Consider the following 26,064-nt stretch of genomic DNA (forward strand, 5'->3'; position numbering starts at 1 on the left):
GGCATCTTTTTAGACTCTGGGGAATTTACTGTCTACTTATAACACCCTCATGATTCAGAGATTATCCTCATGTTGGTGTCATCATCATGTAGATCAAATTCAAATTAATACACAGCTGCAACAGCTCAGTTTCACCCATCTCACATACAGATGTTAAAACTCCATGTTTCAAATCCCTCTTCTGAATCAGGCAGAGTGAGATCAGGGCGTAAGTCTTTCTGGACCCTGAGGGACCTCGTATTGGTCTTATTTTATACAACAGGAAAACTGAAGAGAGTTTGGAGACGCTATCTCCAAGAAAAGGCTCACAGAAGAAAGTCTAGTCAGAGTCACCAGCTGGATGCTTCATTTCCATCTCTCACTTTCTTGTTCACTTCCCAGTCCGCTCTTCCAGAAGCTGGCGGGAGTTGCAACCTGCCAGCTACCAACACGCTCTGCGCTGTGCAGTCAAAGCTGAATGCCGGCCTCAAGTCTGAGGATCCCAGGAGGCAAATCCAACTCCAGGTGCTGGTCATTTTTCCTTCAGGGACTACAGGCTGAGGCCACACAAACTTGCAAGGGAGATGTGAGCCAAACATGTCTTAAGTCTTACGACACAGGACTGTTTTAGGAAGCTTAGACTTGTATTTCAAGTCTTCTAAATCCCGAGATGCCAACAATGTCTGGAAGTCATCTACAGAGCACTCTTTCGTGCTACTACTGATACCAAAGAGCTGTTCTAGGCTCTGAGCCGAGACTGCTGCAGACCAGCACTTTTGACTTAATTCATTAAAACTACCACTTCTTTTTCTCGTTGTTCTGATAATATAATACCATAGCAACAAATGAGAAGCTCCAAATTATACACGTGACTCTGAAAGGAAGTGCATAGTTCCTGTATATACAAACTTTGATCTACTGCAGGATGGTCAACAGCATCTGTTACTCTAATATCCCACATTATTATAGCCATTTAGCTAAACAGATCATAAAAAGATTGTTCCATTAGCCCTCTTCCTGGCATCAATCCAGGGAAGTTGCTCAGTGGCCATGACTGAGTACCAGGATAAATCTAAAGGATTTGGATGGACGGCTGTGGCTAAATGCCTGCATTCCTCAGTGGTAAGAGCTTTATGTTGTTGTTTCCAGGATCACTTTTTTAGCTACAATATTATACATGTGTTTGAGCACTCTAAAGAAGGTGATACAAAGTGACATGTGATACAAAACTATGTTTGTAATTGCCAGTCCAACCACATGCAAGCCCCCTTCACATTTTAAACCTGCTCTGAAGACAACCCGTGAAGAGCTGTTTTAACATAACATGGATGTATCGGAGCTGCACAGCCCGTGTGCATTGTACAGCCCACCCAGAAACTTAAATTAAATGGCAAAAGCCATCCTTCTGCACAGGCCAAATTTCTGCATGAGAGAATGGGACATGTCCAGGAAACTCTGATATGAATCAAGATAGAGCTGTGTATGCAGATCCAATCAATTCTGCTTGAAGCAGAATTTGAGGCAGGAGAGCAACGAGAGAAAGGAGGACACATAATTTTAGCCTGAACCCCGGTTAAGTCCTGCACGAAATGCCAAGGGAGAAGGCTTCACTCTGCATTATGAAATAACTTATGCTACCTCTCAACAAAGAGAAAAGGCATTTTCAAGGAATTAAGAGATCTTGTTTCAACAATCAGCTTTGCAATAGGACTTCTGAAGAGGCTAAGATACTTCCCTCCTCATTGTAACTACAAAAGGGTAGATAACTCTCCCCTCACACAAAGGCTATGAAGCCAGAACAATTTTTGTCAGTGAAATGTAAGAACACTACAGAGATGAGTGGAAATATATCAGACATATTTCAGTCTGCAAGTCAGAATGGCTGACTTGACCTCCAGCTTTCTTTATCTTACCTATACCCTCCCTTCTTCCTGTGTAACCTTCCTGATTGCAGTAAAAATATAATTAGAAGTTCAACATATCTGAAAGAGGGACCTAAATCTGGATATGCAACACACTGATACACAAAAGATACTGATACGAGTTGTCAGAGACAAGATACATCTGCAGTCAGCATACTGAAAACCTACTTCTGGCAGCAGCAAAGCACTGCCACTTTTCAAACCGATTTTCCACATTTTAAAATATACTGCCTGCAAGTCTAATGAGAGAAGCTTTTTACCTCATCCATCTAGTATGCATGACATCATTATGCTCAAAGAGTACTACTGCAGCATCCCTGACAGGCTCTTCCCCAGCAACTTTCACTGGCAAAAGTGTCTATAGGTTTCTGTCTTCCAGTATGTCTGCAAAAGGGTACAACGCAAAGCCAGAGATTTATCTGAGATAATGTTAGAATATGATGTTTACTGATAACATTTGATATGAATAAGCCAACGTACTCTGCGTACAAGTAGTTTACAATCAACTCAAAACTGCACACTGCAGAGAGGACGTACTTTCCACCTACAGAAAGCACGCTGTCTACTGAATTCCTTTGAATACCTTTTTACAGAGCACTGATAGGCACATATTATTTAAAACACAATTGCAAAAACGTTTTTCTTTGCTGTCAAGTAGCAGCTCCTTACTAGCCACCTCACGGAATTATGGACCATTGTATTATTATAACCAAATCACACTGCTTTTGGGGCGATGCTACACCTAAGAACAATTCAACTTCAGGGGAAAAGCTCTGAGCTAGAGAGCTGAAAGACAAAGTTCCAACTATCTTCAAATCCCAAAAGCATCATGGCAACCAGATATTTTCCTGGGGCAGGGGAAGCATGTATGATATTTAATGATCCAGTTTAGTCCTCTACTGTGGTATGCGACTGCTAGGAGGGCGATGACAACTGCAAGGTTCAGTCTGTCCTTGGAAGAGCAGTGTTGCTGCTCCACGCATGATGCCAGTTTCCCTTCAAGCATGTTTGGGAACTTTTAACGACAGCATGGGGTAGTGACAGAGTAAAGATCTGGTTACGGAAGACTGGCTGGCAGAAGCGCCTGGCAGATGACTTTAAGATGCACCACCACAACATGGACTTCAGAGGCAAGGGAGGAAAAAAAAAAAACCAAAACCAACCAACCAAACAAACAAGAAAAAACACAGCTCAAGGAAGTCCTAAGTCTTACCCTTGCTTAGAAAGGTGTTCTGCATGAACACCACAGTCTTATGCTCACTTTACTATTTAGCAAGTAAATCTGGACTAAAAGCAGAAAATCATCCTCAATTTTATTTATTTCTTTATTTTTAGGGATGTCACAGAGTAAAGACATCTTTTGTAAGACACCGTATTGTTCTTTAAGTTCCCTTAAATACAGAGTATTTTTATTTTTCCCCCATCTCAAAGTTCAAATTGCCCAAGATAAATTATGCAAGTTTCTCTAATGGCACTCACTGCATATTTTTTGGCCATATTGGTAACTTTCAGGCACTAGTGTTCCACTTCATAGTACTTTTTATTAAATAAGGCTTAATGTCTAACTGTCCTGAGTAAGTCCAGAGCAGCTAGAATAAAAGACAAAAAAAAAACTTCCCTCAGAATTTCATTAGTGTTTTAACATGGGCTTCAATGAGCATCACTTAGTATCAGAGAGTTGTATTCTGTTCATCAATATTTTTATGATTACTCTTGTTAAACTGCACTTACTGTTGTTTATCAACTAGAGAAAATCAGCACTCTGGGTAATAAACCAGCTGTTCAAATTATCCACAGTCCTCTGAAGTGACACATAATGTACAGGTAAATACATTACAATTTACACAATTTATTCAACAAACTGCAATCAGCAAGACAGCATTTGCCTAGGTCAGCTCAAAGCTAGTGTTCAATAAACAGCACTTGAAATAGCAGGCAGCACAGCCCTGTGATATCGGCTAACAACCCACGGGCTTCTCCCATTTTGAGGCAGACTGTCATCTGCATGGTGTCTGCATAGGTTTGGAGCTGCTGCAGCAGCAAAAGGCTCAGTAAAGCTCTGCAGGTACATTATGACCAGCCTTGAAATCAGGGATAGGTTCTGGTAATCCTCAGCCCCCAGACAGTACGAGAGCTCTTTGGGATGTGGTGCAGGCGTAGAATTTCACTCTTGATGTATAACTGCAGCCTTGAAACAGCAATGTTATATATACCCCACAGTCAAAACTGTTATTGGGCTAACTGGACAGCTGAGTGTTTAACATGCCCTGGAGATTCAGGATTTAAATATGTTCTTCAACCACTAACAGTTCTCTTGTACAATAGTACATCTTGTTCCTCTCGTACAATGCAGAGTGCATCTGGGATAAAGGCATGTGCTGGTCTTAAATGCAGGCTCAGTCTCCACGCTAAAAATTCAGATACTGGAAATTACTTTTCCTGGGATATCAATGAAGACAGAAACCCAAATCCTGTGTCACAGCCCCTACTCCTTCCCCTCAGCGCGAGTGCACGAGGAGCGACTCGACATCGGCAGAGCTACAATGACACAAGCTGTCATATCAGAGACGAGAACATACGCCTATTAGTGGGTTTTGTTAACAAGCGAGGGATGGACAATGACGTCAAGAAGTCAGAATACACTGGAAAATGTGCCCATGTGGAAAGATTAATTAGAAGAAGTAATGATGATGAATACTCATTTCCTGCCTGGTAACTCTGAAGAGGTGAAAAAAGGAGGTTTGCCTACCGACAGACTGCACATGCATGTGCACACATACACAGAGCACAGCCAGGAAAGGCACAGCCTCTTCAGACACAGTCTCCCCTCTTTTGGGGGTCTGACCTCCAGAGCTAGTTCAGAATTTTAGTAGCAAAACCGCTGCCTGGGGAGGAGATACAGCAGCACAAAACATCAAGAAAATTGAAAGCAAGGATGCAGACATGAGATTATACACACCACTGGCCAAGGTTGCCTGCAGATTTTACAGACCTAATCCAGCAGAATATTTGGAAGAGACCAGCAATGTAAATGGCATCTGTAGAGTTACAAATGCTCAAAAATAACAGACACAGAGACACACAGAGTGAACCTCAAACTCCTGTGATTTGTAGTGTGAGATTGTTTGTCTGTCCTCCCAGTACTGGGATATATAATAAAAGTTGTCATTAAAGCAAAGAAGACAGGACTGAAAGATGATTCTCCTGGAGAGGATGCTACAGAGCGTCTTCTGTCCTTACACAGCAACCCCAGATCAAGAAGGCAGGCAGTGTCGTACAATGGGGTACAGTGTTATCGCTGTACACTACTCACGGGCTGCAAGTGTGCAGAGCTGCTGTAAAATACCAAGACTGCAGGAGTAAGCAAAAGGCAGGAGAGGGAAGCACGGTCAAGTCTACATTTTTTAATGTTAAAAAGCCTTAAAGCAAATAAGGTAAGTGTTAGTGCAAAACTGACATTCATTTATCACCAGTCACTTGTGTTTTAAGAACTTTTTCCGAACTCCTTAATAAAAAAAAAAGGAAGCAAAACTTAAAACACATTTATCACATAACACTGATTACTAGAGGAGTGCATACACTCACACAGTAAGATCACATGTATGAAGACAGAACATATGTTATTTAAAGATCATAGAATCATAATCTTCAGTGTACTATCTCTTAAAGAGGTTTTTTTTTTTAAAAAAAAAAAAAAGAAACAAACTGAAAGCATAGTAGGGAGGGGAAATAGCTAAGATATGAAGCATTAGAGAGAAATATCTGATCTGGCAGAGTTTCAGCAGAGAAGACAATCTGACAGGCACACCAAGAGATCTGTTATCCTCCCAAGGATCAGGAACGCTGATGTCCTAGAAGCCAGTTTTTGAACTGTGCTAATAATAGGTCAGCCAGCAAAGCCGACGCTGCATATTCAACCAAATCTATGTACAAGCTGCGGGCATGAACACAGGAGACTTTTTCAATTAAGGAGGAGAGGAGAGAAGAAAGGCTAGCTTATCACACACCATTGTCTCTATTTACCACAAGCCCTTCTCAGCTAGAAACATTAACATCTCCAACACCAAAGCAGACGTACAGCAGTGCGTTGGAACCACGCTGTACCAGGTGCTAATTTGGCAGTAACACGGCGTCCCTGCTGCAGCCCTGCTCACAGAGGGCTTCTCAACTAGACAGAGTCAGGGCAGGAAGGGAAACGGGCACAGGGATGTAGAGGGCACATTGCCGAGTTACAGCAAATCGTGATCACTAAGAGGGAAGTACTCAGGTCTCCCAACTCCCAGCTGTTCCCTGAAAGCATACACTGCTAGTAGTTAAGGCCAAGAATATATCGAAACATTAAATGACATTATGACATGATAAGATGTGTAAGAAAATCCTTATTTGAGTCACACAGCATTTGAACGCTTGACATGGATACCCATTAAAGAAGTCACTTTAGCATAAGCTAGTCAACTAGGCCACAAGTTTTCTTCACTGAAATATTTAAGCTGAAAATTTTAACAACAAAACAGTTTCCAGCAGACAGATCATGAAAGTCTCTTGCACAAAAACTCAAATTTCCTTTTTTTTTTTTAATAACATTTACAGTTATCTACAGCCAAAGCTTACCAAGTCTCAGACAATCTCAACAAAAGACAACCTACAATCTCATCTTTACAGGACAGTCACAATGCACTTTCAATTAGACAGCAAAGATAATATTGTTGCAGACCACAAAATACCTTAGGACTGTTCTCAGTACCTGAGAATTCAACAATACCTAAATCTGGATGACTCCAGAGTTATCTTCCCTTTTTGAAGTTCTTTGGCATCCTCATTTCAGAAACTGGACTTACGTTGTGGATTAAACCCAAAACTCATTTTCTATTCCTGCCTCCCTCAGAACAATAATGGAGACACTTAGCAGTGGGAAATGCTTATTAGAGATCTTCTGTGTTTGATGTAGTACCATTTCCTTAATGGGCCTTGAACAATTTCCATGTTTTGAAAGCAGAGAGATTTCCTTTTAAAAATGAAATCAGCAGCCTGATGGGAAGTTGAACTCCATGAAATATTTCCTCCCATTTTCACTATCTGTGGCAATCCCCTACCACTTCCCCTGTCTTCTTTTAATCCACTCACATGCCGATTTTTAAATGGTTGTGAAAAAAAACATGAGCTGCAACTTTCAGGTGACCATGAACTGTTGCTAGGTTGACTCCCATACTGTGTTAACTCTTGAGCTAGAAATTTTCCTCACTTCAAAATACAACAACCTCTGTATTATAAGCCAGCAAGGAGTCAGTGCTCTTCACCAAAAAGGGCACTGGCACACAGTTTCCAGCATGGCCCCATCAGTATGGGCATTAGATCATGTACTGGTTTTAATTTCTGAACTCCTAGGTACTGCTTTTAGAGATACAGGTGAGGAGTTCTTTCTATATTAAAGAGAAAGAAAATGCACGCAAGTAAACTTTCCAGGGTTACTGCTCAGGCTGCTATCAGAGGTAGAAGCCAAACCTGTGAACACTTCTTACCCTCAGCTCCTGCAAGCCAGTGTCAGGACCCCCAAGCTGAGAACTCCTGTTACAGATTAGTAAGCTTCTCTACTTCTGACAAGTTGACTTTTATGCTGCAGGTCACATAACTCCATCTTCACTGGAGGAAGAACTCACCTTTAGGATTTCACCGATTTCACCTTCCTGATTCTGCACTGCTCAGCCTAATAGTCACAACAGTCCCTTGCAAGCAGTTGCATCCTTCAAGAGATTTTCTTCCATTTCCTATTAAAAATGTGACAGACACACAACTTTGTATGTCAACCTTTATGGGTCATTTTCTTATCCAAAAAATGACATTATGTCTCAAATTCATGAATCAAGACGACTGTAAAACCCAAGGCAAAGGCCCAGATTATCCGCTGTGCTACCACAGCTGCTTCAGGTTCACTCCCAATTTCCAACATCAATGAGAAGCAAAACCACACACCTCCTTCTCCCAGGGGAGTCCTCATCCAGATTTCCAGTGAAAACTACTCTGTGTCACTGCTTTCAGCACGATTCACTTGTTTTGAAACACAGATTCCAACCCAACTCCTTCTAATAGCGCCAAAAGACTAGCATCACCTCCTCAGGATCTCCTCCACCTTCAAGAGCTTGAAAGCCCTCACTCCTTAAATTTCCAAGTGAAATATAGCGAGTGACTCCTGCCCTCAAAAATCTAGCTTCCCGCTCAGTTCACACACGCAGTGCCATGCAGAGCAAGTCTTGAACAACAGCATTCATGTAATGAATTTAACTTCCCTTTCAGTAGGAAAGGATTATAATCTGATAATAATATGGTATTATTTCTATTCATGCCAGTTTGACACCAGAGAATGTGCATATGTTTTCACAAAAGTCCACGAAGAAGCTCCACAAGTGCTAGAGCACTGAGAACACAAGTCAACTGGTACAGAAGTTGCTACTAATAACGAAAAATCCCTACTGCATAAAGATCTAAATATAGAAGTCTTGTTTAGTGCCTGGTAGAATGCCACCGTGGTACATGGGTCTAAGTCATTCCAGCTCCTGTGTTTTACAGCTAAAGCAAAGGCAAATCCAGTCGTATGACAAACTGTATGATAGAGGCTCATGTATCCAACATTCATTATTGAACAGAATTAACAGTAAGATGTGTTGACTGACGAAATGCTAGAGATGCTAAGAGAATGGGGAAGAAGAGTGAGTTTTCCATCGTACATCTTAAAATAATCCCTTACATGGAGAGATATGTGTCATTTTTTCTCATTCAATTAATGATATTTACAATCTCAGTTCTTCAAAGGCTCTAGTTATTTAGCTTTTTTTTTAGCTTAACTTGTACACACCAGAAAGCGAAGTGTGAACACACATTAATGATGTACTCCTTGGATGTTTTCAGCAGTGAATGCATCACCAAGTAACCTTGCTCTTGAAGAAATTAAGCCAAACAGTTAGGGTTTGGAGCAGGTATTTTTAAAGCTAGTACTATAAAATATTGCATTCTTCTCATTAAATTATTAGGTATACTTTAAATATTGATGTATTAACTTCAGCCTTTATTGTGTGCTTGTCAAATGTACTATAAAACCTATACAGATTAATGAAAATATCTTTGACCCACAGGGCAGTACAAGTATTGACCCAATTGTTTTAAAGCCCTGATTCAAGAGAGACAAGAACTCTCTTGAATAACAGAGCAAAAATCCTCAGCAGCTGGAAAAAAAGCCACACCATCTTTCATTTGGGTGAGAGCAATGGGATTGCCACAAAATTCACAAACACGCTGAAGCCAAATCTAATCCTACAGAATCCTACCTACTGCAGGCACAGCCCTCGGGCTCCACTTCACACATTCACTCTGCAGTCTGTGTTGGGTTTTCAGGGCCAAAGAAACTCATAATCACCTCAGGACACAAGAGAGGAAAGGACCTTCAGGTCAGAAGAATCCTCTCATCTTTTATTCTAAGAAACCACTTCATGCCGTCTCATGAAGCGAGAAAGCTCCAGCTCAAAACACAGCGTTATTGCCACAGGCTCTTGTAGCAAGCTCATACTCTCTGGCTGAGCTACAGCGTATTAGGACCAGTTCCGTCAGCGATGTCCACACATAAAAACAGGCCTGCCCCTGTAAGAGGAGAAACGACCCCTGCTCCTTCCCTTGAAAATTGCAGAATTGTTATTACTACAAAGCTGTACAGATTGAGTCTCTCTGCCTGTAGACATCCTCAGCCTGTTAACGTGGTGAAGCCAGAGCTGCGGGAAACACCTGGCTGTCAGTACTTCTGTACCGTTGTGGTCTCATTATCCCACCTTCTCTCAAACACATGTAAAAGTTGAACTATGAATTGTGCAAGCTGGCCTCTGAAGCAGACTCCTTCCTGATAAACCACTCAGTCGGGCTGTGCTGCTGCTCTAATGGCAGCTGGCAGAGGAGGGAAGCTTCAGCCACACATCCCCTCAGCACTTGCAGTAGTTTCTCAATACAAACTTCCTTTGGCCAAATAGGATCATCATCGGTTTACAAGAGCATTTCTGCAGAAGGCATTAGAAATCGCTGTTAACTCCCTGGGACTGGACATCGGTTTAGTTTCATAGCAGGCTGTTAGCTGATCTCTTTCCACAGTGCTGTGGATGAGATGGGGTCTGCATCCTCTACGTTTTTGGCATGCTGCCATGTCAGTGTGGTAACCTAGCTTTAAAAATAAAGAGAAATGAATCAGTACATGCTAGTGAGATGAAGCAGACAGCACCTTATACCATTCTCAGACTTTCAAAAACCTAAATGGCTCCACCACAAAAGCAATTAGTTGCTTTACTCCTTTTCTTAGGCAGTGTCAGAACCACACTGAGTCAATGACTAAGTGTCTTCTCCTAACATCTATTTCATTGTGTAACACAACCTCCAGCTAAAGGATGCACGAATAATAATGCACAAAGTGTCTGACAATACATATTTCTTCTCCTACTCTGCCTATGCGTCCACTGATATATTTACTCATAGACAGAAATCACAGTCTTTCTCTGACTTTGCTTTGCTAGCTAGGCTATAACACACCAGCCGCTTCTCATCTCCTCAGAAATACTTTTAATTATCATTCCTTTTTATTCTAGCAGACTTTCTCTTCACCTGCTTGAGTTTTGATTTATCTTTCTTCAACGCTCATGACCGGAATAAGAAAAAAAAAAAAAAGAAAGAAATGGCATTCTTTATTTAAGAAAAAAGTAGCTAGGAATTAAAGTATGTTTTAGTCAAGTCATAAAAATAAGACAATGCAATGAATATTGTCTGGTTTTGCTATACTTAAGAAGCATTATAGAAAGAATAAGATATGTAACAGACACTAGCTTGTTACATTAATTAATTTTTCTTTTTTAAAACCCATGTTGAGAATCACTCAAGTAATTATATCAGCCAGCACTCTGCATATAGATGAAGCAAATATTCCAGAACCTTCAGCAACAAAAGAAACCCAAGCTGAAAAATAAAATCAAAAAGTTGTTCTGCCTTCTGTTTAAAACAAAAGGTTTTGAATCTCCTTGTTATCAGAAAATAGCAAAATGCTATGTATGACTTCATTTTGGAGGATTCTCTTTACGGATGACAGCAAAATGTACTTAAATATTCAAATACACAGCAAGCACCTCGAACTGCAGGATACCACATTATTATTACCAAATTGTAAGATCAGAGCTTACATGAACGTTCTTAGCAGACCTTCACTGCAGCTATGACCATAGCATGGGCAGCGAAGGCGAACCTAGCACAAAAAAAAACCCAAAAGAAATGGCACGTGGTCAGAAGAACCTGTATACATTCCCATCCTGGGATACCGTTTACTCTGCGGATAAAGTAATTCAAACAGAGAAATTTGATCAATCACTTTTTAACGTGGCTCTAGTCAATGTCCAGAAGCAGTTGTCCTCTACCTGGTACCCGGCAGGACACATTGGAGCCAGCCCAGACATAATTAAAGGGTCAAATCACGCAGAGGCATGAAGAAATGAGCAAGGCACGTGGATACTTATTTTGCACTGAAGGAGTCTTGAGCAATTAGTTTACTGTTTGCCTTGCCTGTAAGTTGTCAGATGGCCGCTCTGCTGCCAAGCAGGCTTCTGGGGGCTCTTTCCGTCTTCAGCTTGCCTTCTTTCCAAGTTCTGTTCCTGCTCTTAGAAGTAAATGCCAAGGGACAGCTCTGCTAATCCTGGCTGCCACTAACATCTCATACCACAGGAATGGCAATCTTTACAGCCCTTCACATGCAGCATAATGTAAGAGGCATGGATCCTCACAGGGCTGAAACTACAGACCTCGGATGATTTATTAGGAGCACATGGCTCCTGCAAGCCGACTATGAAATTTGCTACTAACTTACTTATCAGAAAGCTACAGAGGACAGCAAGTTAAGAGTCCAGACTGTCATATATATATAAAACCTCTTGGTAAGAATGACTTCCTTGGCAGCCTTTTTGACCCATCATCGGTTCAACTCCAGCATTATCCAGAGTCTCTGATTAAGCTGCAAACCCAGGGAGGATTGCCGAGTCACGGAGCACTACAAGGCGGGGTCAGTGACACTGATGGAGGGCTGCACTGAACATGCATCTTTACCAGGAACTTTGAGCTCTGACTGCATGGAGAACAATCTAAAGGACTGTCCAGATACACTGCTAGACACCAGACACTACATATTAATTTTCTTTCTCTGTAACAGAGAAGAAACAGATGAGGAAGGGAACAAGAAAACAATGCAAGAAGCAGCTCACCCAGTCGGTAAGTCAGAGAAAGCTGCAGAGCTACAACCACCAGTTCTCTGAAGCTAAATAAAAAGTTAACACAAGGACAGTGTTTTTTTGTTTTTTTTTTTCCCCCCCTACTGATTCATGTAATTTTTATGTAACTTTACTGACAAGGCAACAGCAACCAAAGGAGCCATACCATTATCCAGGCAGTAATTTACTGCTCTGCACAGCGTCTGGCAAACAAGGCAGTCAAATGGCTAGAAAGATGACTGCTGCTTACGCCTCTTCTCCGCAACTGTTTGTAGTCAGCGCCCAGGAAAATGTGTCTGACCAACGATGCTGGCAGACAGGCATCTCTCAGTTCATCACTTTCTTTAGCAAGGCTTAGCTTTCCATACTCAGAAAACAACAAGCCCCGGCGATGACAAAAGCAATTGCTTAAAAAAAAAAAAAAAAAAAAAAAGCTAGGGGAAAAAAAAAAAAAGAAAGCAATCACATAGAGGGTGTGGTTCGTGTAGTTCCACTGTCATCATGGGATCACTTTACACAAAGAGAAGGAAATTAAGAGATTTTCCTATATGACTTGCTTTTTTAATACATTCCTAATTTCACAATAAATATGAATCCAACCATTTTGTGCAAAAAGACAAAGTAGCATTTCCTTCCTGGTCCTTGCACTATCAGCACGCCAATAGAAATATATTTACTTTCTTTAAATAGACACTTCTAGGATGCTGTTTAGAAACAAGCTGTCATGAATTATTAACAAGAAAAAAAAAATTTCCCTCTTGTTGCCCTTTACAGAGGCTTGATTTGCAAGTTTAAAAATCAAACTGACACGTCTCTTGTACAAATACCCAACCTTTTAAAAAATGCTCTGAGCATTATAAATACATTTTTTCATGAATATGTGAACAACAATTCTATAAATAGCTATTCTTCACAGTATTGCTTCAAGACATTGTTTTTACAGACAACAGTAGGAAACTGAAGGAGGTCTTAGTGCCAAACATATTAAAAAGTGAAATAAACTCTCCAATCAACTCTGAGTTTCCATTTATTATGACAAAGTTCGCTGTTATTTTTCAGCTTATACAATTAGTTTATGCAAGGGAAAGAACAAAACAGAAGACTGCGCCATGTTCTGGCACAGCTACCGGGTTGGTGTAAATTGGTCATATCCTTCAGCTTCTGAGGGCATTCACTTTGCTTCTTTGGGCAGTAATTTAACGACTCTGGACTGGCAACAGATGAACTCGCCGTTAACAACCACCACCCCACACAAGCACAAGCAAAGACTGACAAGTTTTTTTTATTATAACTCCATGATATGATTTCCAAATACACCGATTCAAAACTGTGCTCTAAAAAGCAAACACAGTTAACACAAATACGATCTAATGTAACAGCAAATTGCCTCTACAGTCGGCACATTTAATGGTTGCTACCTCCTCAAACAATTTTTGCACTGGTATCTAAACATAAAATCAACAGGAACTCCTGAAAAACAGTTACTCAACTGGTAAACCAGGTTTCTGTAGCCAGAATACTACAAAAATGTGTTTAGTCATTTCAGCATATTCTCCAAGACAAGGCCAAAGCTCGAGCACTACCAAGCTCTGACACAGTTTTAAACAGGGAACCAGTACAAGCACGCACTTCATAAATACTTAAAGATTAATCTTAAAAAAAAAAAAAAAGAATCCATGCAGTTCCTAGTTTTGATACAGTATTTTGCTGTAACAATTGCAACAATAATTTGCTATTATATGTCTGATACGCTATATGAAACAAACTGAACCCAATTGCTCAGGGTACCGATAGTCTTTCACCCCTGTGCAGCTCCACAGTTTCCAACAGCTGGAAACATGACAGTGCTGATTTCAAGGGGTGACACGGATGTGAAACTGGAGTAACGCAGCAATGAATCAGGCCATGAGCTTTCCCAACAGCTCCCCAGCCATAACAGTGATCTAAGCATAGCGGAATGTTTTTAAAGGAAAGTAAGTGTCCAGCGAGGATTAGTAAGGACTTGGTGACGTGGCCTGCCAGGCACAGCCAGGGAGTATGCGACAGTTCCGGAGGAAGAATTCAAAGGGAGCTCTAGCCCCTGGGAATTCTGGGTCTGCCATGCACCACAACCAAAATTCCCAGTGTATGGAAGGCAGGACAGAGAAACCACAAGCCAACTATGAACCACAACAGCATCCCAAATGGATCCCTGCCTATAAAACAGGACAGTCATACACCTCACTGGCCATCAGATTATTAACATGGCTGGAAATTACCAGAGTACAGGGAAACTCTGCACGTTTTGTGCCTCAAGGGTGAGCCACGGGCCTGTTGTATTTGCTCCCTAGAAGAGCAGAGGCATGTATGCTGATGTAACGCCTGTCGGCCGTGCCAGAACTGGCATGCAAAGCCTCCTGACTCCTGCCCATCACACCACAGAAAACAGAAAGCTCCATTCCGGAGCAGGAAGCTTTTCTCTTACCTTATTTTGATCTGTCCAGTAAAAGAAAAATCCCTGTGGATCTGTTCTGAGAATAATTGGAGTCACAACAGTAGAGTCCTGGAAGAAAAAAAAGGACAAACACAAAATCCATGTTAGCACACAGAACACATATTATGGACTAGCTGCTTTTTAATGAACTGCAACATCTAGAAATTACCCTGAAGGCATCACTAGCAAGAGGTCACTAAAAGACTGTAGTATCACCTGCCTAATCTCCATTTTTCTGACATAATGTATTTCCATTACTGAGAAGACAGCACCAAATAACTCCAGACTTGTCAACACATGGAGTTACTCCAGAAATGCTGGAAGGAAATGAAGTTAAACAGACATAACACACTAACTGTCAAGCCAGAGCCCACCTAGTAAGGCACTACAGTTATCAGAAGTCCTCAGGTCATTTAAAACCAAGCACATTTGTAAGTACTACAAGTAAGGCAGCCTGGTTACTTACGTATTCATGTCTTCTGACTGGCAGCAGGTACCCGACTCAGGGGATACAAGCTCTAACCCAAGCCTTTTCCGCAGGTGGGCGTTCATTACATCTCTCACCCATTGGGATTCCCTGGTGCTTAACAATAATTGAAATCAGTGCAGTCTGATCCTAATCATCTTCCTTCTCTCTTTCCTCTACTATTTTTCATAGCATCTGTAAAAAAGCTATTGTTTTGAGACCTCTACCTGTTTGTGAAACTCTATTTAAAAGTTATGGAGGGAGCACAGAAAGGAGGAGGAAGACAGGCAGACAGAAAAATCACTTAAGCCTTATCTCCAAAGGAACCCAGGCTAAACACACAATTCCTCCTCAAAAAGGATATATATTTCTGTTAAAGTGTTACAAGCATTTTAGTGCTTTAGCAGTCACCTATTTCCAAAGCAGCAGTATGTGAGCTCAGTCTACATTCCTTTAAGGAAAAAAAGAAAAAGGGGGGGGGGGGGCTCCAATATGTTCAATTTTAAATCAAACATTTAACCATGTTTTTTCTAAGTGCAAATAAAGTTGATGGAAGTGATATTATCATAAATAAATAAAAACTAAGTTATGCAAGCGCCATTTCCGAGGCACGACGATAACACTTGTCTCTGTTATGCCACCAGTACAGTGCCTTGCGACAGAGTACCCAACTCCCAGGAATGGGCATTTGTGAAACAGGGAAGTTGAACTGTTTCCAGTTTACAGCTGGAAAGAAAGGAGACCCAAAGAAGCTAAGTGACAGGCCCAGCACCAGTTAGAAGCCTGCAGGGGAACAAGTAGAATAAAATGGAGTAAAGTGTGAAGCGTGTTTTTATCTCAGCACAAGAGAAATACAAATAGAAAAGCAAGTTCTACACTAAAAAGAAATACACGATCAAACCCTTAATTGAGTGTAAAAGTCCTGTTTATTACTGGAAGATCCAGGCTGTGGATTAACTATGCCATGGGTACATTGACACTTATATGGGTGCCACGTGAGCTTTTGGAAGCTGGGAAAAAGTGCAGCTGTACCAACGCCAGGCGGTGCTACGGGAATGTCCCAGACGGCGTCAGAGCTTGTTCACAAAAGTGCCACTGACCCTTCTTTTCCTCATTACAACACAGCAGCACTTTATGCACTTCCTCTAAGAGAACAGACATACAGAATTTGTACCATCTATTTATTTTTTCTGTTTCTCTATAGTTCCTAGTATCTTGTACACCTAAGAGTCGTGTACTGTTTGAGTGTAACAGGCAAATTTATTTTAAAAATATGCCAGACCCTGAAGAGATGTTGACTGGCTGTCTATATCCACAAGCTCCTACAAAAGTGTTCTTAAACCTTTGCCATTCAAAAACAGGAAAAACAAATGCTCTGGAGATACAGCTCTTCTTTTTTAGCTTATTTCATTGTCCCATCCAGCTTGTGTGCAAATATGTAAAACGAGAAAAGAAAAAGACTAAGTGTCCTCCTGCCTTCAGATGAGATATACACAATTTTGGGGGGGCAAGAGAAGGAAGTTACAGGAAACAGATAGTTATGAAACAATTATGTCTAGGATTAATCCATTTTGCTAGTTTATCATTTCAAATCAGGTGCTCCAACCCAAAAGCTGTTTGTATTTGCCTGTGCTGCTGACATACAGCTGTCAAAGTAACACTTCTGTAGATGTGGGCTGTAAAATGTTGACTATCATCAGACTCAAAAAAAGTAAAGGATAGGGGGAAAGAGCCTTCAGTATCGATTAGGTGACATAAAGGAAACCTCATCATGACAGGGATAATGATGGGTCTTAATTCAAGATCCTCTGTGCTCCAGGAAGTTGTTTGTTTGGGGTTTTTCTCAGTCAAAAAGTGGCAGCTGTGCATGATGCCTCTTTTCTAAATTAACCATATTACTCTGACATTAAACATAACACAATTAACATGCTGAAGAACACGAGAACCCCAGGCTGGCACCAAAAGCCACGCTCCTTGTTCTAAGTGTAGAGGAATGGAGACAAGCTTCTCTAGTCAGCTCTGCAAGTCCTTCTCCCCACTCCACATTAACACAGAGTCCTCTGTCACATGGAGCAGGTCTGCTGCTTTCATATTGCTCTGCAATCAGAGCTTGCAAAAGCAGGCAACAATCAAAAAGATACATGAAAACCCCTTTATACCCTATATATTCAAGAAGAGTGGTTCAAGGCTTTGAAATGGAAATTTGTTTCAAATTACAATTGTCTGGTACATTTCTTTACAAAAAACTGTTGTACTATGTGGGAAAAAACTGTGATTTATTACCCAGCAGACACACCTGCAGTCATTCATGAGGTTATCCTGACACCCATTAATGCAATTTCCTCACCCAAAGAGCTGACCTATCTCATAACTGCCCTGAACAGATTTACCAACCATACACAACTCTGAAGAACAGCATAACAGTCAGGACACAACAGATAAAGGTGGGGGAAAAAAAGAAAAAAAAAAAAACATAAACTAACAAAAAAAAAAAAAAAACACACCAAACACAAATAAAACCACCACAACACAAAACCAAACCAAATCAAAACTTGAAGGACAAACAAATAGGGAGCAGCCATTCACTTCTTTCATAACCCATTCAGATCCAGAACACGAGAATAAAACAGAGTGGGGGGGAAAGGTCAGTGTTGCACATCTCTAAAGCTGATGGTTTTGGAAATTCACACCAGTTTAGATGTCTAGTAGGGGCATAGCTCTTACTACCCTCTGGATGTCAACAAAGCAAGCAGCCCTTTGGGTAGGAGCCTCAGATTCTTGGGCCACTTCCAAGTACTTAAGAAACGAAGCAGGAGGAGGAAACCACAGCAAAAATCAGATGTGACCAGAAAAAGGAGAGGAAGAAGAGAAAGGCAGAGCATCTCAGTCAACGATGCAAATGATTGGGAGTTATCAGGCTTTTTACATGGCACTCACGGGTGCCTGTGCCAAGCAGTGGCTTGGTTTCTGACTGATCATCCCTGTAAATTCCTTGAATGGAAACATTTTGAGTGGCCCTAACCTGGCACTCCCAATGTGCTGCATATCACACCAGTCTAAACTTAAGTGAATAATTTTTTTCAAAGGGCTTTTAATTTCACCTTTAAAAGCCCCCCACCTTTTTATTTGTTGACTTCAGGCCAATTCTCTACTTTCCTCCAATTTCATAGCCTCAAATGAGTAATGCGGTTTTTCTGTACTTATTCCATTAAGTTGCGTCCTAATTGGCTGTACAACCTCAGACCTTGCATTAGCAATATTCTTTATTTTATACTTTTAAACAAAAAGGCTTCAATTTTATGCTCACAAAGTGCCACAGAGAACTTTGGGATCCTTACCAACCAGGCACAGCAGAACACGGGCACAGAAGATAACGGACAAATCCATATTTAAGTGCCTGCCGGGTCACCGTTTCAAGGTCTTATTCTAAGTCCCCCAGACTATACCTAACACCGGCAAGGAAGAACTGTCACTTCCATTTTAATATTACTGATCAATAAAGAACATTATAGAAAGCCAAACAGTGAAGAGGGTGGAAACCTTGGTTTAGTTCCTTTCTGACTGTATGCCCATGCTTCCTAATCCCCAAGCGCCCCCACGACCAGGCTGTGCATCCAGCCATGAGGGACAGAGCCTCATACCCTACTCCTCAACCACCACTGGTAAGACCTGAAAAGACGTGAGGCAAGAAAGAATGGCTACATAAGGGTGCACTGCTTTGCCACCTATATCCTGATCTTTGGTCCTTGCTCCCAGACTCTGGGTGCCTTATTCAGTATGTATTAAAGCAAGGATATAACTTTCCTGCCACTGTGTTTTGCGCCACGTACAGATCAGTGTTAAAATGATCAGAGAACGTCATAGGCTGGGATTAGTGAGACTGTGATGCAAGTATCGGATCAATCCTGCTGAGATGAAAAGTTCCTAACGGATCTTAAAAGTACCGACAGGAGAATGAAAGCCTACATGTATCTTGTCAACAAGCAAGACCATGAGTCAGATGAGTATGTCTTTTAATAAACCATATAGATACCAATGAAGTTTCTTGTAAACAACCGCAGTCAAAATTCATATCAACAGACTTTAAAAAGTAAAGTAGACCAACCTTTTTGTTCAGCTCTTAAAACAGATGGGGCTCACAACACTGCCTTGTTAAGCCAGACGACCATTTGGTGGTCTTGGTTTATGCCTTGGTTTTGCTGCCGATTTTTAGAGGCATCAAACATCCCTAGATAAAACTGAAAACTTTTACACACACAATTATTTCATTTGCTTGAACCTTCTCCTGGAAAATTTCTGCCAAAATGCTTCCAAACACAGAGCTAAGAAATAAAGGTTGTTTCTGGCAGAAGCAAAATATTCTGCAACTTGTCTTTCACTCCAGTGAAAGGGCTTGAACTCTTTCAAGGTTGTACCAAGGGTGTAAGGCTGTGGGAAAGGCGTGGGGAGAGCCCCTGCACCGAGTTTTCTTGCCATCCCACAAGCCAGGGGGATTACAGGCTTGGGGGAGTGGAGAAGGAGCAAAGGGGAGGAGACAGCAAACCCACAGTTTACACACAGGCAGCAGATATATTAGCTGTTAAATTCCATACTACACTGGGTGTACTCAGACTGGAACTAAGCAGGATTACCCAAGCAATTAGCACTATGACTTTCTTTAGGCTGACAGATGAACTACGAGCAAGAGGGAGAGAGCACGCGTCCCCCAGTTTTGCAGTGAAATAATTTGGAAGGGTAAAGATGCCCTCTTTTACTGAGGGCAGAAGAACCAAATCTGCTGTGTAAAGGAACAGATTGTGAAAAGGAATTGTTGGAGAAGGTGAAATGAGTTCTGGAGGTTGGAAGCAGGACAAGAAATCAAAACTGAAATTGAGTTTACAGGACCTGTAAACTGAAATCCCACTTGTTCAATAGGAACATGCAGGAAAATATTCCTGACTATTAGAGTGGTTAAACTCTGGAGAAAGATTCGTCATCATTCTGCTAATTAAAAACTAACTTCCTGCAAGTTTCAAAGAGCTACCTTGAGTGGGATTTGTTTCTCAGAAGCAGGCCACCCTGTCTCGTTTCTCAGGATGTCCATATGTGGGACTTATGATCAAAGACCTACATGGTCTTGATTTGACTGCACAAGTCTTCATTTGTTGTAGAAGTTGCAAAGTATGCAGTCAAGAAAGAAGGAATAAAGGCAGAAATTTATAGCTAAGGTAGCCAAATGCCAATCAGGAAGACTTAATCTCTGCCAGAGAGTTCGTATGTGATGCTGAGCAAATAGTTTCAACCAGTCTGTTCACGGGCATAAATGCTGTGTTCTGATTTTGAGGGAATACTGGAACTGTGTTTCCATGTTTCATTTTCTAATTTTTAGAGATCCTGAGCCCAAATTTATCTGAAGTCACTGGGGAGTCATTCTGAACACCCGACTGTACGGAGCTATGTAGTCTGAAAATTAGGTCCAAGCTATCTAATCACAGATTAAAAATTAGTCAGTTTTTGACGTTGGGCTCTTTTTTTGGACTTACAACAGTACAACTGGGAACACATTGTGTCATCTAATGAGTCTTACGAAAATAAATTTAAGTGTTTATGAAGCATTTACTTTATAATAGATAAAAGGCTCCATAATGATTAAAGTTAACTCTCTATTTCACCACAGCCTTCGTTAAAAAAAAAAGTCTTGAGTACTTAAACATTAAAGTGAAGAAAGCATACAGTGCACAACTTCAATTCACTGCTAGCTTTCCTTTCACGCAGAATTCCTCATTTACTTAAAAAGAGTTGTCTCCTGGTTTTCAGTTTCCCTAGTATTTACCAACACTCCAAGGGGCTCAGATGCTACAATAACACAGACGTTATCTGTGACTTAAGCATGTGAAGGCTTCACCAGATCTTCTGAGGCAGGCATCTAACAATTCTGCAGGGTATCCAAATCTTTTTTTCCCCTCAAGCTAAAGTTAGCAAGAGCTTTCCGAAGGAGTTAACTACATTCAGGCCTTCCCCTTTATCAAATGTTAACAGCTGAGAAATTTTCAACTCAATCTAATTACTCTCCTATGTTGCAGAAGACCAGAACCACAACTTCTACTCATTTAGATTAAATATTTTATATAGCACAGAGCTGGTATTTGTTTACTACATAAAGACCAGCAACAAAGGAAAAAAAAAAAAAAACCAACAAAAAACTCTAGAATGTTGGACTCACTTCTTCCCTCCAGACTGAAAACATTCAGAAAAAATAAACTCTCTTCAGTTTATTGTTTTAATTTTATGCACACAGAACAATGGTTGGTCATTTTTCATGGCCTCAGTAATGTACCATAGTGACAGACTTGTGCAGAATTTAAAAAAAAAAAAAAGCAAGAAAAAAAATCCCCAAGTTACTTAAGTGTCAACATCTTACAATCACTTCTGAAAATTTCCAGTTTTTTCTTTGTTAGATCTCAGCTTATCTGTAATAATATTTGGTGTTATTTACTTGAAAAGTTAAAGGGGATATATCTCACACTCTTGATAATCTTCTTTAAATTATTCTAAACAAATAAATAAGCCCAAAAACTTTACCTAGCACTCACCATCTGAGCTCAAAAACATTTTATAAAAATTAATAAGTGTTCTAAGAGAAAGGTATTAAAACAGAACTTAAAAGACCTAGGTTCATTTTTGCTGCCCCCTGGAATAACTGGTGAAGTGCTGTAGCCACTACAAACGCTACCAGCAGGTTTGTTTCAGTAACTAAATATTTCGGAAAAAATATAGGGCTATAAAATTGGAACCATATCCCTCAGTTTAGGTAGAGTAACATTACCTACTAATACAGTTAACTTGCAAGCAAAAGTAAATAGTGTAAGCCACTGAGAGACCAGTCAGACTCCTTATGTAAAGTACATATTATCACTAGGGAAGATAAGAAAGCCTTTAAGCAAGAACTGAAAACAAATCTATTTTTGAATTTCAACCGTCATATTAACTGGCTTCAGTGTGCCAATTACTGCTCTTGAAAACATCAGTTCAGCTGTGCTCTAGTTGTTCAGCTATTTCTTAACTCAGTTATGTCTATCTTATTCCCAGTACAAACAACAACAACAAAAAAAAAAAAAAAAAAAAAAAGAAAAGAAAAAACACAGCTAAGGAGGTTTCAGCCCCTTCAGACATCAGACCAGCCCAGAGAGAAGTCCCCCTTTATACTCAGGCTTCATTCACCTTCTTAGCTAGCCACACATTCTGCTACATTGTTTAATCCCCTGCAAAAAAAAAAGCTTCACTCATGGCCTTAATTATGTCATTTTTATTTATTTATTAACTTCTTAAAAGTCTCATCAGGAAGAGGAGCTATTATAACCTGGGTTTCACTACAGCAGAGTGGATCAAGGCAGTTCTTCTTTAAGCCCTCCCTCCCTCTCACAGACACCACCTCTCTCTAGAAAGAAGACGGCATCTGTTCAAAAACCAGACCAGTATGTAGGAGACTCCGAAGTCTCTTCCTAGCAGTAAGGGAAGAGTGGTTATAAAGGCCCAACTGAAGGCAGCATGAAGAAACACGACTTGAAGAAGTGAGTGCTCAGCTAACTAGCATGTTAAACCAGACACACATGTGCAAAGATCCACCAAAAACACACATAAGCAATGACTTTCACCTATTCAAACGACAAGTATTTCTGCTCAGTGCCTTGTGAATCCAATCTACACATCAAGAACAAGAGTTAATTCTAAAATTTGTTTTCCAACCTGTAATACTGTTATAGAATGAAACAGGGTGAGGAAAAGCAAAGTAACAGGACAACAATCCTCTGTTTCACTTTAGTGCTTTACATCCCGATCCAAAATGGAATTTGTGTATAGACTCTACTAGGCATTGGATGGTGTAAGTGACACCACATCCTGATGCACAAGTGTGTCTTGCCTTGCAAAGCCAGAACTTTTTAATTGATCCTAACGCTTTTACAATTTAGAAACTGAAGATGGTCTGCAGAGGAAATGGAGTTTCAAGCCTCCTGAGCTGCTTGCCTTCCACCTGCCTGTACATGATCTTGAGTGTTTGATGTAACCTCTTCCCCTCTTCTCAGCAAAGCTCAGGCAAGGCGCTTCTCTTTCAAACTGGACCATCCTCACACTGGGAAGGGCTGGGGGGCAGGCACTGGATGAGGCTCACATGTAACACGGAGCAGATTTCACTGCTGCTCCTCAGAGAGGAGGGCCATACAACAATGTTAGGAGCACGTCTGCTTGTTAGTAGCCTCAGAGCTACTAACTGGGCATAGAGCTACTAGAAGCTCATGACGGAAGGTCCACGGGTGGATCGGTTTGAACATCTGTATCACTACAGTTTTTGTCAGATTGTTCTGCGCACCATGCTGCAGCATCCGTCTAAAAGTTGGCAAATACATTCTTTAACAACTGTTACTCTATACACCATTAAATTCCTTACAAGCCTCTCATGCTCTGGTTTAAATCCTTCCAGCATTCCCATTAAAAAAAAATTAAAAAAAAAAAAAAACACCACACTACTTTTCAGCGGTTTATAACTCAGCTGGAAAATTTTTGCTTTGGGCTGAAACTTGGTACAAGTCATAGGAATTCACTGAAAACACTCTTTTGCTTTATGAAACACGAAGCAAAGTCAATAGAGCCATCTTTAAACTGCAAAACAAAACAGCAGGGAAGTGTACTGCAAGAGTATGCCTTGGACAGGAATGAACGCTGCCCTAGCGCACAGGCGATGCGGAAGAACTGAACTCCCGTTCTCTCTCAGAAACAGTAAATAGAAGATGGTGCGTAATAAACATCAGTATGTGAGCCTCGCTTTTCTTAACAGCCGTGTTAGCACAGCAAAGTACTAATTACGGTCAATTCTATTTTACTGTTACATTTTGTAGCTTATTATTTCTCATTACAGGCTATTGTTTCACTGGAGAATTTGTGCATGCCTATTTACACAAGAGACCACAGAGGTTTAGATTAATAATAATAATTTTTAAAAACTCTTCAAGCAGATTGATTTGATAGAAAACAAAGACTCTGAAGCGGTTATTGGCTACTCAATGGCAAATGCTTTTCAAAGTCACAGAGTGTGCATTAGTCCAAAGACCTTCTTATAGCCAGAGTGCAAAAAAAAAAAAAGATGAATTTCCCTTGAAATCTTTGATTTTGTGAGGATTCCACTGCAGCGAAGAAACACCATGGGCAAGACAGGGGGGCTGAGAGGTGAGAAATGCATACCTATACACAGAACGCATGGTCAACAATGAGTTAATGTGAGTATTCTTCACCACACAGTGTGGCTAAATACGCATCAGCTTTCACAAGGCTACCGATGAAGGCACTCACTAAACACAACAGGACTCTTTCTCATCTCAGTCACACACTTCGGGTAATACCTGCGTATCACTGAGTAACACCTTTAACCTAAAATGCACATCTTTTGCCAGAATTCAGTGATATTTTATTACTGCAGCCTTTAGGTTTACAATTCAAAATATGTTTTCCAATTAGTCTATAGCAGACAGGTTAGCCACTGAACATCCACTGTGCATGGAGAACACCTTCAGCTTTGATCTATGCAATGTACTACTGGGAAATAGCACTTAAACTAATAATTTAAACTGTAGCCTAATTGCTTGGACTTTCAGTCTGGAGACTTCAATCACCATTAACTTGACCTCTACATATATCTGTGGAAATTTCTTGGTAGCTTACCACAACTAAAACAATAACTGCAATGACAAGGCTGCGGTTATGCTGCCTTTTCCTATACTAAGGAAAACATCAACTGAAGGAAAACATTTTCTCAGGCAAGTCATTCAAGCTTAGTTCCCATCTATATTCTGACTATGAATAACCTGTGACAAGTCAATATTTACTACTGTGGACAAGGTCAGGTTGCTGAGCCTGTTAAAAAATGTATTAGCTTATTATTATAAATAAAATTTCACACTATAAGCTGTTCAGTTTTTTGGAATTCTTTCCCTCCTTGAGAGTGTTTATTACAGGTTTATAGAGGTCAGGCTCACACATTTTGCTGCTGGACAGGCTGAAAGCAATGGCAAAACCGCGATACGTAACAAGACAAGAACAGTTGTTAGACACATGAACTGCTTCTTCTCCCTCTCTCTCTATTGTCTCCTCCAGTTGTTGCTGTGGATGCCTTTCACACAGTTAAACTCACAGAAAAAAAAAATATTTGAGACCTGCATTAAGGCTCTCAAAACAAGTTATCCTCAATAATTCTTCTGACGTTCAAACCGCCCTGCACGCTTGCCTTCTTTCCCTGTCACTCCCCTACCACAGCTCGGGGCTCACTATGCCCCTCAGTCTCCAGACACCGCTCGAAGACAGGCTTTTTGGGGCACCCACTCCTCCATGCACAACTGAGACACAAACACCCGATGTCACATCATAGGAGCCACGCTAGCAGAGGACTCGTCCTTTCTGTTTTCATACCCAACCGCACAGCAAGCAGACTTTCATGCTCTGAAAAAAGGAAAGGTAACCAGAGAAAGGCTACCTTTCTCTGAAACAGTCCCAGGCACAGTCTGCAAGTGAGGAAAGAAACCCTGCTGCCAAACAGCTGGGCTACCAAAGGTGAGGTGAACACCACGCTTCTATGTGAGGCAATACAAGTGTAAAAGGTTGTAAAGCAGCAAGTGGCAAGAGCAAAGCAAATGTAATTTTGAGTTAAGTCTCATGCCCTAACGAGCCAAGAAAGAACAGTGCCTTCTGCAGAAGATGCGTGAGGGTACTCAAACTGAGAGAACGTGTCCAGGGCTCGACAAACCCACCACAGAGAGGAAGGCAACGGGAAGAGCAGGAACCAGAAGGAAGGAGAGAGGCCGGAAGGGAGGAAACGGGAGAAGGAACAAGAGAGGCAGGGAACAGGTTGAAACAACTATGTTGTGCAGAGGTGGCAACACGCAAAATAAAACAAGGGAGGCAGGAGAGAGGAAGACGCTCGCA

The 26,064-nt window shown here is 40.9% G+C and overlaps 1 protein-coding gene across 3 annotated transcripts in view; it reads right to left on the reverse strand.

Moving 5' to 3' along the window:
- PLCB1 (phospholipase C beta 1) overlaps positions 1 to 26,064 on the reverse strand; it is a 389,757-nt gene that overhangs the window by 362,980 nt on the left and 713 nt on the right. For all 3 annotated transcript variants that reach the window (XM_086743965.1, XM_086743966.1, XM_086743967.1), the window contains exon 2: positions 14,640 to 14,717. In XM_086743965.1, coding sequence (XP_086600091.1) covers positions 14,640 to 14,717 — 78 coding nt within the window. The remainder of the gene's footprint in view (positions 1 to 14,639; positions 14,718 to 26,064) is intronic.

The sequence above is a fragment of the Chlamydotis macqueenii genome, chromosome 3, assembly GCF_036417535.1.
Source record: "Chlamydotis macqueenii isolate bChlMac1 chromosome 3, bChlMac1.mat, whole genome shotgun sequence".
In the NCBI taxonomy this organism is placed as follows: Eukaryota; Metazoa; Chordata; class Aves; order Otidiformes; family Otididae; genus Chlamydotis; species Chlamydotis macqueenii.